At 36.4% G+C, this 17,067-nt stretch overlaps 1 protein-coding gene across 10 annotated transcripts in view; it reads left to right on the forward strand.

Moving 5' to 3' along the window:
- The window catches only part of Lrch2 (leucine rich repeats and calponin homology domain containing 2), a 133,686-nt gene that overhangs the window by 27,619 nt on the left and 89,000 nt on the right, over positions 1 to 17,067 (forward strand). For 5 of the 10 annotated variants that reach the window (XM_078034340.1, XM_078034345.1, XM_078034347.1 and 2 more), the window contains exons 1-2: positions 2,762 to 2,929; positions 3,025 to 3,703. In XM_078034340.1, the coding sequence (XP_077890466.1) occupies positions 3,277 to 3,703 (427 nt within the window). In that variant the 5' untranslated portion in view covers positions 2,762 to 2,929; positions 3,025 to 3,276. The other 5 variants (XM_078034341.1, XM_078034343.1, XM_078034342.1 and 2 more) reach the window with 4 other exon arrangements.

Below are 17,067 nucleotides of genomic sequence, written 5' to 3' on the forward strand. Positions count from 1 at the left end.
TTTTTTTTTTTTTTAGTGCTGGGATCCAACCCAGGCCTTGTGCATGCAAGGCAAGCACTCTAACAAATGAGCTATATCTCCAGCCCCCTCTATGGCTTTTTTTATACAGAAATTACATTAGTAACCTGCCAGTACTTAGAGAGTACATGTTTTGTTTTAAAATTCCCTACTTTCTCCTTGTTTTCTTTCTATAATATTTGAAAAATATCATTTAGTTGTAGTGATTTGTCAACATCCCATTTGTAAATTTGGCATGAATAATTCTGAGTGTTGGTCCTAATTTAATCAATGTCCAATGTGTATTTCAGAGGTAATATCAAAGTAGTAATCACCATAAAATGCCCTCTGATAAAGACCTACAGAACAAAGCAAAAAGTGTATGCAATATAACAGATATTTCTTTACCCACCATTATCAATGAATTCAGCTGGGTGCAGTGGCGCATGACTGTAATCCCAGTGGTTTAGGAGGCTGAGGCAGGAGGATCATGAGTTCAAAACCAGCCTCAGCAACTTAGTGAGGCCTTAAGCTCTTCAGTGAGACCCTGTCTCTAAATAAAACATACAAAAGGTCTGGGGATGTGGCTCAAAGGTTGAGTGGCTCTGAGTTCAATCGCTGGTACCAAAAAAAAAAAAAAAGAAAGAAAGAAAGAAAGAAAGAAAGAAAACAAAAGAAATTCACTGATTTTTCCCTTGGCTTCTTACCTTTATATGTTCCTGGTTATTTTATATTTTTGAGGGAGCAGGGGTATAGTAAAGTAATTAACATTTATTAATAAAGTGATTAATGTTTATTAAGCACATTATGCTATAATATTACTTGCCTGGAGACTCGTTCCTTGCATGTAGTAATTGCTCAGTAGATACTTATTAAATGAATGAATGAGTGCCAGGTATTGTGCTTGTCACTTTATATAAGCAACCTTAGTTATTATTGCAACAGACCTATGTGAGGTATGTACTATTTTTCTTCATGTATAAAACATAAAAATAATAATAAGAACTATTAGGAAGATCAAATGACTTAACATTTATAATTAAACTAGATTGGGGCAAACAATAAGTTTTATGTAAACATTATTGAGCATTATTGTTATTTTCCAATATAGACACTGAAGTACATAGATTTTTAAGTTATTTTCTTCCAAGGAATTGGAAAAATTTCTAAACTTAATGCCTTCTTCTAAATATTTTTTTAGTTGTAGATGAACACAATACCTTTATTTATTTATTTATTTATTTTTATGTGGTGCTGAGGATTGAACCCAGTGTCTCATATGTAGAAGGCAAATGCTTTACCACCAAGCTCCAACCCCAGCCCCCTCTTCTAAATCTTTTACCTCCTTTTGGCCTTGGTGTTTTTGTCAAAGAACACTATAAAATGTTATTTTGCCTTATTTTCATGTAAGCCTAAGTTACTTCGTAGGATTTTCACTTTTCTTACTTAGACTTTCTTTCTTTTTCTGTGATCTTGGAGTTTGCATCTTTCAATTCTTTGAAATATTCTTTTCCTTTTAAAATTTGGTTGTGCATGACCTCTTACACTTGACAAGTATCCTGATCCTCAGGACATCTTTTTCCTGGAGTGCAATACAAGGTTTTAAATAATTGCAAGGTCAGAGCTCTACCACTGTATTACATTCCCAGTCCTTGGCTAATTAGGAAGGTATTTCCATTCCTGATCCTCTCTAACTAATGGATTTAATTTCCTTTCTCACCCTCTCATAATTCTCGAAGTTCTCAATTAAAACTTGACTTGATTTGAAATATGGGAGGTGAAGTATAAAGTACAATGTTCCTTTCTGACACCAGGGAGTTTTAATAATTATTTTTCACTTGCTAATTCACTGTATAGAGTCTGATCTCAGTTCTATTGGCTTTTTTTTTTTTTGTGGTACAAGCATATTTCTCACAACATAATCATTTAGATTAACTAATATGGCCACAATTTAGACAAGTTGTAATTCTTTCCTGTATTCTTTTACAAAGGATAGCCTAGGGGAAATATGCATAGCAGCAATGACTGTCTGAAAAGGTTGTTGACACACTGTTCAAATGCAAAAAGGGATGCACTTGTTATTTAAATTAATGTTAACTGAGTGTTCAAGCCTTTGGGTAGTTTTCTTCAATAATTTGATTGAATATTAGTGCAACAGATTTAAATGACTCTGTCTCTTGAGTGGAGCTGGTGGTTTGGTAGAGAAGTGGAAGCCTAAAGAGTTGAATGAGGGCTGGGGTCACTGCTCAGTGGTGGAGTGCTTGCCTCACATGTGTGAGGCACTAGGTTTGATTCTCAGCACTGCATACAAATAAATGAATAAAATAAAGGTCCATCAACAACTAAAAAATATTAAAAAGAGCTGAATGAAAACTGCCTAGGTAGATCGGAGTTGGATTTACTGAGGCCTGCACTAGCTGAAAAAGTTTGAATTTTCTTCTCTTTATTGGCTACATTAGAAATGTCCTTAGGTTCTAAAAAGGAACTCCTGAAGTCCAACAGTGATTGGCCTCATATATCCAGCATTAAATCTTCAGAATCCCATTTAAACAGAAACCTCTAGTTCAAAAATAACATTTAAGATTGTTCAATGATCAAAGCGTTTTTCATCATCCAATACTGACATGATGAGAAGGAACTGGAGATATTTTCGAGATCTTGGCACAACTTCAGAGAGTGATAGAACAGAATGTGGAGAACTCTTCCAAGTTTTGGAAGGCAGCAGTTTGGCTGAAGCTCGCATACACTGTAACGAGAGGTTCCTTGAAAACATCTAAAATCTTTTCCTACTTTGGAATTCTAAACGGTGGCAAAATTCCTGTGTGCCTAAAACTCAGTACTTGACTTATTTTCTTCTCCAGATGACTACCTAGATTTTCTGTCTGTGCTACCACTAATAAATGATTCCCGAGAGTTGGCAGTCAGCTTCTCAGTACGCTGCCTCATATTCCTTCGAGAAGCAGTTTCTATACATTCGGAAACAAATCCTTTTCATGCCGGCCTCATATATTTCTTTTTGTTTTGCAGAAAGAAAAAGGCGAAGCAACTTAGAGATCTGGGGACGTATCGCACAAACGACCTATAGTTTGCCTGGTGTCGTTTCTCCAGATTTTGGTACCCAAAGCAGCAGAACCAGGATTTAGCATCTTTCTTCTGATCATACATTTCTTAAAGCGAGCGTTCTGCACTTTGGAACATCATCTCTATCCAACACCTCCTTGCAGCCCGCCCCCTGGTTCCTTCCCACCCTCTACCTCGCCCCCCCACCCCAGCCTGCGCATGCGTCCTAAGAACCCCCTACACTCGCGGCACAGGCTGAGAGTATTGTCGGGGGCTATTCTCTCTCCCAGGAACATGGCGGCGAGTCAGGGAGGTGGTGGTAACAGTGGGGGCGGTGGTTGTGGTGGAGGTGGAAGTAGCAGTGGCGGTGGCGCGGCCGGAGGAGGAGGTGGCGGGGCTGGAGGGGGAGGCGGCGGCGGTGGCGGCGGGACCCTGGTGGTGCCCATCCCGGTACCGACTCTCTTCGGTCAGCCGTTCTCCAATGGGCCGCAGTGGAACCCGGGGAGCCTGCAGCCTCAACACACCGTGAGGAGCCTGGACCGGGCCCTGGAGGAGGCGGGCAACTCCGGCATCCTGAGCCTCAGTGGCAGGAAACTCCGAGACTTCCCGGGCAGCGGCTACGACCTGACGGACACCACCCAAGCAGGTGACAGACCGGGGGAAGGGAAACTGAGCTACGAAGGAGGAGGTGGGGGTAGTGGGTGGCTGCGTGGCTGCCTTGTCGGACTCTGCTGGTCTAAGCGGGTGCGCGGGGGCGACCAGACTAACCAAGTCGGAGCAGGCTGTTCTGAGCGTCAGGGCAGAGCTGGTAATACGGGTGTGGGGAATGCTGACTGAAGGATGTGTGCAAACTGGGTGGGATGTTGGGGGTGAAAGACCATTATTGTTAAAGCGAGTTTCTCCAGCACGGGTGGAAGGGAGGTATTGACATCTCTCTTAATTCACTTCTTCCAACTCTCCTGGATGTTCCTATCTTTTCCGGAGGATGGGGGTGGGGAACAGACAATGCATAAAATCATAATCTCTACATATTCCTTAAAGGCATACGTGCCTGCAAGAATGGCATAGCCTTTTTCAGACGGTAGCAGTATTGCTATGGTTTGTGTTACTTTCAATGCAGCTTAATCATTCTACATATTTTTGGCTTCTTTCTTGTCACAGACGCCTTAAAGACAGATTTTCTCATTTTTCTGGTGTTGAGAAAGTAGTGGTGGTTAAATTAGTATTTGCTGCAGTAGCAAATTAAATCATCAATCACTTACATGTCTGGTTACTGGGAGAAGGATAATCCTTGTTTTGAGTTATGTTACGGTCTTAATTTTTATAGTAGAAAGAGCCAAAGATTTTAAGGGCATTTTTGAGAAAAAAAATAACTTCATTCTTTATGGAGTTGTGGATTAATGGCTTTTCATTTTTGTTGAGAAATTGGCTATTGTAATATTCTTCGTGTACTCTCTGTTAGTCTTTGTTGTGGCTGGCATTTTTTGTTAGGAACACACTCTTTCCTCTCTGTCGTCTAAATCAGTGCTGCTTATTTTAGCTATGTTTTGGTTTGATGAAAGGGTTTTTTGCTTTTCATAATCTTTAAATTTGTTATTTATGCGTGTTTCATGTACTTTGCTGAAATAAATCATAGACAAAATTATTTTCGTAGATGTAGTCATTTTGGAAACAATATAGTAAGTGAATTCACCCATAGTGAGAAGTAGTAAAAGACCTTATTTCCACAGCAAGATAATTTCAGTGTATTCACTTTCTTGATATTAAATCAGGGCATGTGTGTTGGAGGAGAATGGAGACTGGAGGAAAACCTAAATTTGAAGCTTTCCACCCTGTGATTCTCTTAGGCATTATCCTAAGAACTATGAATGCGTAATCGATACCTGATTTTGTATTTTGGAAAGCATATTTGAGTATTTACTCTTTCACTGTGAACGGATTTCCTAAACAATATGTTCACATATTCACAACTCGACTGGCAAGATATTATATTACTTGATGTGTTCTTCAAAAGCTTCAAGAAAAAATGGCTTCAGATTGCATCATTAGAGGGGTGTGTATGTGTGTGTGTGCATGTGTGCTTATTGTTCTTTATAACCTATAAAGGATTCATCTATCTGTAGGACAAAGTTTGAGCATCCCAGCTTGGCATTCAAGGCTTTCACTGTCCAGGTCCAGTTCATTATTGCAACATTATCTCCGCAAACACTGCTATATAGAACCCTCTATTCAAACTAGGTCAACTCCCCTTCCTCAACTATGTGCATTTTGACCTCATCTTTGTACAAGGTTATTTGCATGTTTGGGATTTCCTTCTTTTCTCTACCTATTTAATTTTGTTCGAGCTCCCAGCTTTTCCAAGAAGCTGTCTCCAACTCCCTTAGTCCATAGCAGTCTCCTGGCAGTCTCCTGTTTCTTTGAATTCCCATGATACTTATTGTCCTTACCACTTACTTGGCAGTGCTGGCTTTATTTTCTTTTTATGCTTGTGTCTTGTTGTCCTGAAGAAGATGGAGAGCCCCTTAAAGGCAGGGGATCGGTGGTATCCTTGTTTAGTCTTCTCTTTCTATATCTGTTTTATTGTGTTTGATATTGCTCATGAATACAAAGATCATCTTATTCAGTTATAACCTTTGGCTTTTAAGGCTTTAGTTGATTTTCTGAGGCAAGTTTCAACACAATCCAGAACCATATTTGTCCTTGGTAAACATACATTCACCGTTATTTTTTTAGGAGAGTGATTGAACCCAGGGTCTTGTGCATGCTGAGCAAGTGTTGTACCACTGTGCTATACCCCTCACCTTTGTCATAATCTTTATTAGTGTCTTTAGTAACACAGGACTTGTACAAATAATTCCACTTCCTTTTATTTATTTATTTTTTTCAGTTGAATGTATGTTCCTTGTGGGAACACTTCAAGATCAGATAGAGTAAAAAAAGATCTTTAGCTGTACCTTTTTTTTTTTTTTTCATTTAAATGGGATAAATGTCGGTGATTCATTTGCCATTTGTTTTTGACAAAAATTTAGCCATGGAATATTTAGAGGCAATATTTTCAATGTAAAGAGACCAATATTGATTATGTATAAATGAAAGTAGGTACACCAGAACTGAAGAAAAATTTTGTGTTAGATTTTACACACACACACACACACACAAATATACATGCAAATATACACATAGTATATCCTCTATTTGATGAAAACAACTCTGTTTGGTGATATTGTTGTACTGTACTTAAAATGACTTTCAGCAGGATAATATTTCAGAACCAAACTGATTAGACAAACATGGAAGGTTTAGTGGATTGGGAGGAGGCTGGAGGAAGGGAAAATAACTAAGACACTATCATGCTAATTAATCTAGGTGAGGGGTGGTGAAAATATGGGCTGGAACAATATTGAATAAGGGGAAATTGATACATTTCAAAAGTGGGGAGGGCTTTTAGTATTTTGCTGTTCCTCACATATACAATTAGACCAGTGATTCTTCACCCTGGCTACATGTTAAAATTGCAGGGGAGTTTTCTTTTTCAGTCTATGCCTGGGTCCCACCCCAGACCAATTAAAACAGAATTTCAGAGACCAAAAGACTTTTTTTCTGTTTTTTTTTTTTTTTTTCAAAAAACCTTTCAGGTGACCCTAATGTGCAGTCAGAGTTGAGGAAATCCTAAAATAGCTCTTTTTTTTTTTTTTAAGCACTTGAGAAATATTTGTTGAGTGGATGAGAACACAGAGTTTAGTGATTAACCTAAAGCCTAAAGAGGGTCAAAACCAAAACTAGGAACTAAGTATTCAAGTTCTGGTTCATTGTTCTTTTCAATAGATTTTTGTGAAGCTGAGACTCGTTTTTTTCCCCCATCATATACTGAATAGAAACTTATTAGGAACCTAAAATTTCTTCAGTTTTCACATGTAACCTAGATTATATTTCATGCCATTTGTTAAATTTGCATTAAGAAAATAGAGCCCCCCCCCCAAAAAATCACAAAATCTTGTTTTCTCTGTGAACGGGCTTTGCTATAAGGGAAAAGGGATAGTAGGCAGCTGTTGGCAAAATTGATCTTTGGTGTTTTTTTACCTCTCCCTTTGCATTTCTGGTGTCTGTTCTTCTTCACTCCCGCCTTCCCCATCCTGCTGCCTTCCTTATTTCCTCCTCATGGCTCACTTCCTTTCCTTTACTGGGATGGAGCACAAAGCTGAATGATTGTTAACCCTTCTAGGAGATTAACATTTAAAAGGGGAATTCACTAATTTACTTTTTTGTAAACCACCAGTTGGTGGTTTGTGCTCATGACCTTTTTGAGTACATCTGCCTTCCAGATACTCCTTGATTTAAATTCTTCCCCTACAAAAGGACATAAAATAAGGAAAGGAGCTGATTCTTGCTGTTATGAAATGGACTGCAGGTAGACTTGGCAAGATGAAAGGTTAGAATTTTTTGGATGTGATGGTAATTTGTTGACTCCAAAATGAATTTAATGGTTAGCCAAACAAATCCTGAAACTCATCACAGTTGATTCTGTCCCTAGTGCTACAAATAAGTGGATGCATTTCAGCCTACTGTAGCCGTCCTTCCACTTCTTCATACAGTACACCCATCTCCCCATGCTAGGGGTGCAACCCAGGGCCTCACTAAGCTACTGCTCTATCACTGAGCTAGATCCCTAGCTCACACAGTGCCTTTTTATGTCTAAGAGCAGTAGGTCTGTGAAATAGATTTAGGAATTCTTACGTACAACAGATTGTGCTATGTCCTGGGTAATCACGTGCTTTCCTGTAAACCAAGAGTCAACTCTTATATTTCCTACATGTGTTGATTCACCTCTTCAACTGTGGGACATGGTGCATTGTATCAGGTTGCAAAATGGAGCCACATAAACATAACATGGTTTAGTGCATTTAGTGTAATGAGCTTGTGATTGTAATTTTGTGGTAAGATTCAAATATCTGCCTTGTTTTATGTAATAAATGTCTACCTGAAAAATTGAACATGAAGCATATTTTTGACTCACATTTTAATTGCTGTAGATTAGATTTGAGTTGCTGAACTTTATAGTGATTTATTTAGGAATGAATTCTATAGCATAAATAGTTGTCCCTTAATTTCTTTCTTTTGCAACAAGTTCACATTTTAAAATAAAATGCTAGTTTAAATTGGAGGGTACAGTCATCATTAAAATAATACCATTTATGTAGTTCTTTATAAGTTTCCAAGTAGTTTTATATATATATATATTATTCTATTGTATCCTAATAAATAGCGCTGTGAGCTTGGCAGAGTACATAGTAATTACTCCTTGTGGTTGAGAAAGGTTAAGTGATTTGCTGGCAGGCGTATGGTAGAGTGTGGGTTAGAGTCTAGGTTTTCCAGCTCTTACACTATCCCAATGTTGTTTGCACTGTAATGGTTCTCTCTTTATAACAAAACTATTATTAAAATAAACACTATGCCAATAATTCATTCTGAAAAATAAATGCTTATTTAACTTCATAGGTTATATAACCATTGTTTGTGGTATGTCCTGTTTTGTTTTATTTACTTGCATGACTTTTTATACCTTTTGTCTGATGGTTTTAGAATAGAGTGATTAAGCTAGGATTTATTGAAGTCCAACTTTGGAAACATGATATGGCCAGTAGAAAGGAAAAGATGTGGTTCTTCTTCTTGTAGGTTTACAAAATGGTTGAATGTGTACAGAAATATATATTACAATTAGAAAGGAATTACAATATAACATTATTCAAAATAGTAGACTCTGGACACTGTACAAATAAGTGATATGGAATTGTGACATAAGGCTTAATTTTATTGGGGGTTAAATTAGTTTGAGAAAGCTTCCTAAAAAGTTAGGTTAGGGGCTGGAGATGGGCTTGCCTAGGATGTGCAAGGCCTTGGGTTGATCCCCAGCAACCCACCCCCCTGCAAAGTTCAGTTAGGTATTTGTAATACTACAAGTATAAGAACAAAAGTAGTTGATTAGGGTGTTTTACAGTTAGGATTAGTGGAAAGCTTTGCTTAAGATTTACAATTTAATATTAATTTAGATTATTTGTAATATGAATTCTGAAGCATTTATTTGGCATCAAAAACATAAAGGTGGACAAGATCCAGAACCTCATTGATAACATAAGAGGTGATGCTAGGGACACTTCACAAATAACAGTAATTCAAGACTTACAGCATATTGTTTTACTAGGCAGATGGTATTTGTTTAAGTTCCAAGGCACACAGTGAAACTTTGAAAAGGGGTATCATTCTCCCAGCCCAGCCCAGCAGCCCACTCTGGGTGATGCTTAAACTAGATGCTGCCTAACCTCATTCTACAAAGGATGGATTTTCCTTAGAAAGGGAAATCTTTTAGTTTTCTCTTTTTCTCTATACTTGGGGAGTATTCAGATATTTTTTGAAACATTGTATTACTCTTATAAAGTCAGTTCTCTGAAAAGTTTCAGAAAGAGTTGTCTGTTTCTTTTTTATAGGAAAAAGATACCTTATGCTTCAGGGAACCATTTAATGTAGTAAATGAAAATGGTATGAGAATTTTTTTTAAATATTTTATTTACATTTTAGTTTTTGGCAGACACAACATCTTTCTTTGTATGTGGTGCTGAGGATCGAACCCGGGCCACACCCATGCGAGGGGAGCAAGCTACCGTTTGAGCCACATTCCCAACCCCATGAGAAAATTTTATAACAGTTTAAGTTTGTATTTAATCTCACTTTCAACTAGTGCAATCTACTGAAGGTTAAACTTGAACCTTAAAAATTGGATTTATTTATTATTTTCATGCTGGGGATTGAACCCAGGGGCCTTGCTCATGCTAATAAGCATGTATTCTACTATTGACCTATACCCCCACCCACCCCCAACTTCAACTTTAAATTTATTTCTTCTTTTCAAATAAATTTAAATTCATAAAATTCCACTTATATAATACCAGTCAATGGACTATAGTAGATAATTAAAGAATACATATTTTCTTTTATTTTGTTTGTAGTTGTAGGTGGACACAATACCTTTATTTTATTAATTTATTTTTTATGTGGTGCTGAGAATGGAACCCAGTGCCTCACACGTGCCAGGCAAGTGCTCAACCACTGAGTTACAACCCCAGCCCCACATATTTTCTAATGTATTTTTTGATATCAGAGTTTTTTGGGGGGCTGCGGGGGATTGAAAACCAGGGCCTCACATGAGGCAGGCACTCTATCAACTGAACTATATCCCCAGCCCCTGATGTCAGATTTTTTTTTAAGGAAAAGTTTTTTTTTTCCCCCCAAATAGGAAGTAAGTCCTTTTCTATTTGAGGACGTTTTTTATTCTATGTACTCTTTTGATCTTGCTTTATTTTTAAATTAATTATGTTAGTCTCTTTGAGTACAATGTTACTCAAAGTGACAGACAGAAATAAAGTAACAGTGACAACAACTTTTTATTTGAATCCTATGAAGATTATTCAATTCAAAACATGTTAATTTGGATTTCACTCAAAAATGGCTATGTTGATGATATCCCTAAGAAACTATTATGTGTGGCCTAGAATTTTTCCCTTAAAATTATGTGTAAATTCTTAACACTCTGAGCTAGTTGGTTGGGGATGTCTGTGTCAGTGGGAAATCAATTACATTTAAAAATACTTATGAATTAAAAATAGTAATGAACATAGATAACAGTGTCTTTACCTTATCTTAATGAATGTAAAGAATGTATTTGAATGTTGATTTTATATAAAGGTTGTAAAGTTGCCACTTTTAAGGAATTTGATTTCATAGTGGTATAAAACAAGAACTCCCACACATATCTATTATATAGATTAGACAGCAGTTTCCAATTGGAAGGGGGAATTTGCCTTCAAGGGAAACTTGGAAGTGTCTGCATTTTTGATTGTCACAGTTTGGGGGGTGCTACTGACATCTAGTGGGTAGAGGTGAGCATCCTTCAGTGAAAAGCATAGTCCACCACAACAAAGACTTTTCTAGTCCAAAATGTCAGTGGTTCCGAGGTTCAGAAGCCCCAGGTTAGAGTAAGATAAATGTCATAACTGAAAACGAAGTGCAATACATGTTCAAGAGGGAAAGATGACATTTGATTGGATTGTTGGAACATCAAAAGATATATAAAGAAGATGAGAAATTGGCTTTGAAAGATTTTATAGTTATGCGCAGAGGGAGAAAGCTACATGAATATTGACATCCCAGAGTCTCCTCAAACTCAGTATTATCAAGTAGCCAATTCTTGTTATTGATCCTAAGCCCCCTCATCAACCAGATCAGAAATTTGAGAGCAATTTCTGACTCCTCCCTTTTCCTCAACCTAATCTAGTTAAGAACTAAGATCTGTTGGTCAGAGATCTTTGAATAGCTTTCAGATCTGTTTCCTTCCTGTCTGTTCTCACTGCCATTGTTATTATTCAGCTTCTCTTCTCTTCCTCAACTGCAAGTGAATCTGTCAACAGTTTCCCAGTTTCTGTTCTCTTTGCCTGAAGTTTGCTTCAACTCCACACTAGCTAGACCATTCTCTTCACTGTGCAAGTCTGATTGTTATTTTTTTGTAAAACACCTTCAAGCCAGTTCCTTAACAGTGCATTTCATAATCTTATTTCCTTGGATTTTGAGTTTTGCAAAATTTTTAAATGTAAAAAAAGAGCTTAAACATACACACTGTGCTTCAATTGTGGTAATTTTATATTTTACTAATCAATGTTAAGTTGCTAAGATTCATTCAAATTCTGTGAAGTTGTAGTGCATTATTTTGGATGGCTGCATGATCTTTCTTTGAATGTAGCACACTTTATTTATTTACTTTCTCACTGATTGCTATTTACATTGCTTTTCCTTTTTTCTCTTGTAAATAGTGCCACTATAAAATTGTATGTCTCTTGTTTTATATGTGTAACATTTTTCTTCTTGTATATTTGGGAGTCTAGGTTATGTTGAATATCACTGTTCAGACTGGTTAACAGTTTACATTTCCTTGGTCATGTATAATAGATCCCATGAAACTATATTTCTTTCAATATATAGTATTGTCAGGCTTAAACATTATGGCCAAATGAAGTTAAAATGGTATTTCAGTGAAGGTTTTTAGAATTTAAATTTCTCAGATCACCAATGATGTTAATATTTCCTCAAATATCTGTTGGCCATATGTGTTTCCTGTACTGTAAAATAACTTTTCTTTGTTTTTGCCTATTTTCTATTGAATGTCCTTTCCTTATATAATTTTATAATACTGTATACTACTCTCTCTATATGTACCAGAATTTTGTAATTCTTCTTATGCTAATCATTTGTCAGTTTTGTATGTTGTAGGTATCATTGTCTAGTTTCTTTTTAAATTTTTTTAGTTGTAATGGACATAATAACTTTATTTTTTTATATGGTGCTGAGGATCTAACCCAGTGCTTCACACGTTAGGCAAGCACTTTACCACTGAGCCACAACCCCAGCCCCAATCATTGCCTAGTTTTTCTTTTTAATATTTATTTTTAGTTGTAGTTGGACACAATACCTTTATTCTATTTATTTTTATGTGGTGCTGAGGATCAACCCCAGGACCTCGAATGTGCTAGGCAAGCGCTCTATGGTTGGGTCACAACTCCAACCCCCATTGCCTAGTTTTTAATTTACCTTTTTTGCTTTTTAAGGAAGTGTGTTTTGAAGAATAAATCTTTTTTTTTTTTTTGAGAGAGAGAGAGAGAAAATTTTTAATATTTATTTTTTAGTTCTTGGCAGACACAACATCTTTGTTTGTATGTGGTGCTGAGGATCGAACCCGGGCTGCATGCATGCCAGGTGAGCGCGCTACCGCTTGAGCCACATCCCCAGCCCTTGAAGAATAAATCTTTGAAAAGATTTAAAAATCTTTGAAATTTTAATAGTCAAAATTTTTCAGTCTTTAATTTTATTGTTAATGATTTTTTGTCTTCTTTAAGAACGTATTGAATATGCTGGGCACTGTGGCACATGGTGTCTGTAATCCCAGACCCTCCAGAGGCTGAGGCAGGAGGGTCTTGAGTTCAAAGCCAGCCTCAGCAACTGCGAGGTGCTAAGCAACTCAGTGAGACCCTGTCTCTAAAGAAAATACAAAATAGGGCTGGGGATGTGGCTCAGTGGTCGAGTGCCCCTGAGTTCAGTCGTCGGTACCTGCCCACAAGAATGTATTAAATACATTAATCTACATTTTTTTACAAAGAGTCTTAAAGTTTTATTTTCGGTGTTTAAGTTTCAAGTCAATATGGAATTGATTTTAACTACATTGTAAAGTAGTGGTTCAGTTTCATGTTTTAACATATCGATCATCTTTTTCTCAATCCACCCTTGCCTACTTCTTTTCTTCTTAACATTTTATTGAAAGAAAATTCACAAAATAAAAATTCATCCATTTAAAATATATTGTTTGGGCTGGGGATATAGCTCAGTTGGTAGAGTGCTTGCCTTGCATGCACAAGGCCCTGAGTTTGATCCCCAGCACCAAAAAAAAAAGAAAAAAAAATTGTTGGTTGTTAGTTGTAGAACCATCACTAGAATCTAATTTTCGAATATTTTCATCATCCCAGAAGAAATCCACACCCTTTGTCCCTCCCTGTTCTCCCTGACTCCACTCTACACCATCTTACCCTAGGCAACCACTAATCTACTTTCTTTCTGTATAAATGTGCCTATACTGACATTTCATGTAAATGGATTCATACAATCTGTGGCCTTTTGTGACTAGCTCCTATCATTTATTATAATGTTTTCAAAGTTCATTTATATTGTAGTGTGTTATCAGTACTTTATTCCTTTTTATTTCTGAATAATATTCCACTATATATTTTACTTATCTATTTAGCAATTAATGGACAATTGGATTGTTTCCACTCTTTGGGTATTATAAACAGTACTGCTGTAAACATTTATGTATGGGTTTTTGTGTAGATGTATGTCATCATTTCTCTTGAGAATATATGTAGGAGTGGGATTGGTCCTGTGGTGGTTCTATATTTAACATTTTGAAGAAATGCCAAATTGTTTTCCAAAGCGGCTGCACCATTTTATATTTCCATTAAGAGTGTATAGGATTCTAATTTTTCTACAACACTTATTATCTTTTTTTTTAAATAACCATCCTAACGGGTGTGAAATGGTATCTCATTGTCATTTTGATATGTGTTGCCCTGAAGACTAATGATGTCAAGCATTGTTGCATCTGCATATTGACAATTTGTATATCTTTCTAAGAGAAAGGTTTGTTCAGGCTCTGTCCATTTTCTAGTTGAGCTATCTTTTCATTACTGAGATATAAGAGGCTTTTAAAAATGATGTATATAGATGCCTTATCAAACATATGCTTTGCAAATATTTCTCTCCTTTCCAATTCTGTGGGTTATCTACTTTGAAAAATAAAATTAATTTTTTTTTTGTCCTGGGGACTAAACCTGGGGGCAGTTAACCACTGATCCACATACTCAGCCCAAAATTTAAAATTTTAGATATAGTCTATTTTATTTTATTTTATTTTTTATGTTACTTGTGCTTTGGTCTTTCTTTATCTTTCCCCTTCCCCTCATCCTCCACATACAGTGATTATACTTAAATTATGGCAGCTTGATCTTTTATTGCAATTAATCTTTCTTCTACTGTACCATGCACCATCAGTTTAATAATTTTCCTGAAAAAAAATAAACACTACCACAATAAATGCATATATGGGTTTAAGAACTGTTATCATTAAAAGAAAATGTGCATTTCTCTTTTTATTGGCTTCAGAGTTGAATGTAGAAACTTTGTCATTTCAAAATCTCCTATAGTGTGTGATGCACAGTAGTTATTTAACACATTTTGTTCAATTACGCCTGCTTTTTATCCTGGTGCCTTTTTGAGGTGCCTTTTTGCTTTTCATCTGTGTTTTCCACTACTTCTAATATATGTACTTTGTTCTTTAGTCAGATTGGACCTTTCATCATCTTTCTGGTTTATTTTGTTTTATTACTATTATTTTAAAAATATATTTTTAGTTGTAGATGGACCCAATATCTTTGTTTACTGATTTATTTTTATGTGGTGCTGAGGATTGAAATCAGTGCCTCACACGTGCAGGGCAAGTGCTCTACCACTTGAGCTAAAGTCCCAGCCCCCTTGCTTTATTATTTTTAAAAATGAAAAAAATAATCCAGGGGTAGGGTGCTTGCCTAGCCTGTGCGAGGCCCTGGGTTTGATCCTCAGCACCACATAAAAATAAATAAATAAAATAAAGATTGTGTCCAACTAAAAAATAAATACTAAAAAAAAAAATCCAACTACTATGTATAACTATAAAACTCTAATAAAAATAGCTAGAGGGCTGGGGATATAGCTCAGTTGGTTGAGTGCTTGCCTCAAATGCACAAGGCCCTGAGTTCAATTCCTAGCACCACACACACACACAAAAAAAAAAGACTAGAAAAAATGAAAAAAAGTATTAGAAAGTATTAGAAAAAAGTATTAAAAAGAAATAACACATTACTGCTTCATAAGCAGAGATGGATTGTTAAACTTTAATATTTAGAAATTAGCTGTAGTTTTATATATTTCTATATTCCACCATTGGATATATTTTTATTTTAGAGTAGTTGGCTACTTATAAATATTTAAGTTAACTATTCAATTAATTAATAAATAATGTTTATGACATTATGTAATAAGTTTGGTATTAAAAATAGTAAATTATAAAATGTTTTGAGGATTAATATGTTCTTTTAACAAATTTAGTCCTGAAAGTCATATTTATAAATGAAGTCTTCGAAAAATTGGGAGATAAATGCACATTTTGTGAATGAGATTTGGGATTTTTGCCAGTTGTGTTTCAGTCTGTGTTGGTCTAATTTTCTCCTCTTAGATTGGTCTACTGTCCTCCATTAACTGTGGGTGCAGTGAAGATCAGGGATCAACTACCTTCAAGTTGCAAAATTCTGTCATCCTTAGTTGGATCAGAGTTTAAAGGTTCTCACAAACAACAGCTCTACATGTTCATTGCATTTCATCTTATATAAAGCCTCATCACTGAATTTTCTCAAATTTTTCAGTGTACTGTTGGTACCTTAAAAGTCTTTCTGTTGTAGTCTGTTTTATGCTCTCCTTCTAAGTTGTTCTTTCTGAAAATGTTTTTCTATGCCACTGTTGAACTGCAGACAAATATTTTATAACATGATTTTTTTGGTGCTAGCGGTGGGGATTGAACTGAGGGCTTCTTTCATGCAAAGCACATTCTCCACCACAACATGAGTTTAAAGGACTGCCTAGCTGGGCACAGGAATGGTGATATATGCGTGTAATCCCAGCCACTCGGGAGGCTGAGGCTGGACGATTGCGAGTTCAAAGCTAACCTCAGCAATTCAGCAAGGTACTGGACAATTCGGTCAAACTCTTGTCTCTAGATAAAATATAAAAAAAGGGGCTGGGGATATGGCTCAGTGGTTAAGTGCCCCTGATCCTGTACCTAAATAAATAACTGACTGACTAAAAGTACATTGTTTAGATGCACCCTAATTTATTTAACTGTTCTTCTATGGCTAGGTGTTGAAGTTACTGTTTAATATAAGTACACAGCCAAATGCAGTTGTGCCCTTGGCTTTACATTGCTTTCCCCTAGAGGAATTTAAATTTCTTTAGAGCAGATAATGCATTCTGTACATAAATTCCCTACAGTATTTGGTTCAGTGCTGTATCTCTCTCAACAGTTAATCATTAATGCTTATCAATTGTCTGTGTGTATGTGTGTGTGTGTGTGTGTGTGTGGTTGTGTGATTGTTTTGCTGGGAATTGAACACAGGGCCTTGTGCATGCCAGGCTTCCTCTACCACTGAACTACATCCCCAGCCCCAACTTATCAATTTTAAACTTAAAATTATGAGAAGGAGCTTAGAAATTTCATGTACCAACTTTTTAATACTATATGTGTAACCATAAACTGTAGGGGAATGGTTCCCCCATGGTGCCTTGGTGATCTTACCTGTCTCCACAAAGGCCACATAAGTGAGGCTCAAT

Source organism: Ictidomys tridecemlineatus, chromosome X, assembly GCF_052094955.1.
Source record: "Ictidomys tridecemlineatus isolate mIctTri1 chromosome X, mIctTri1.hap1, whole genome shotgun sequence".
Lineage (NCBI taxonomy): Eukaryota > Metazoa > Chordata > Mammalia > Rodentia > Sciuridae > Ictidomys > Ictidomys tridecemlineatus.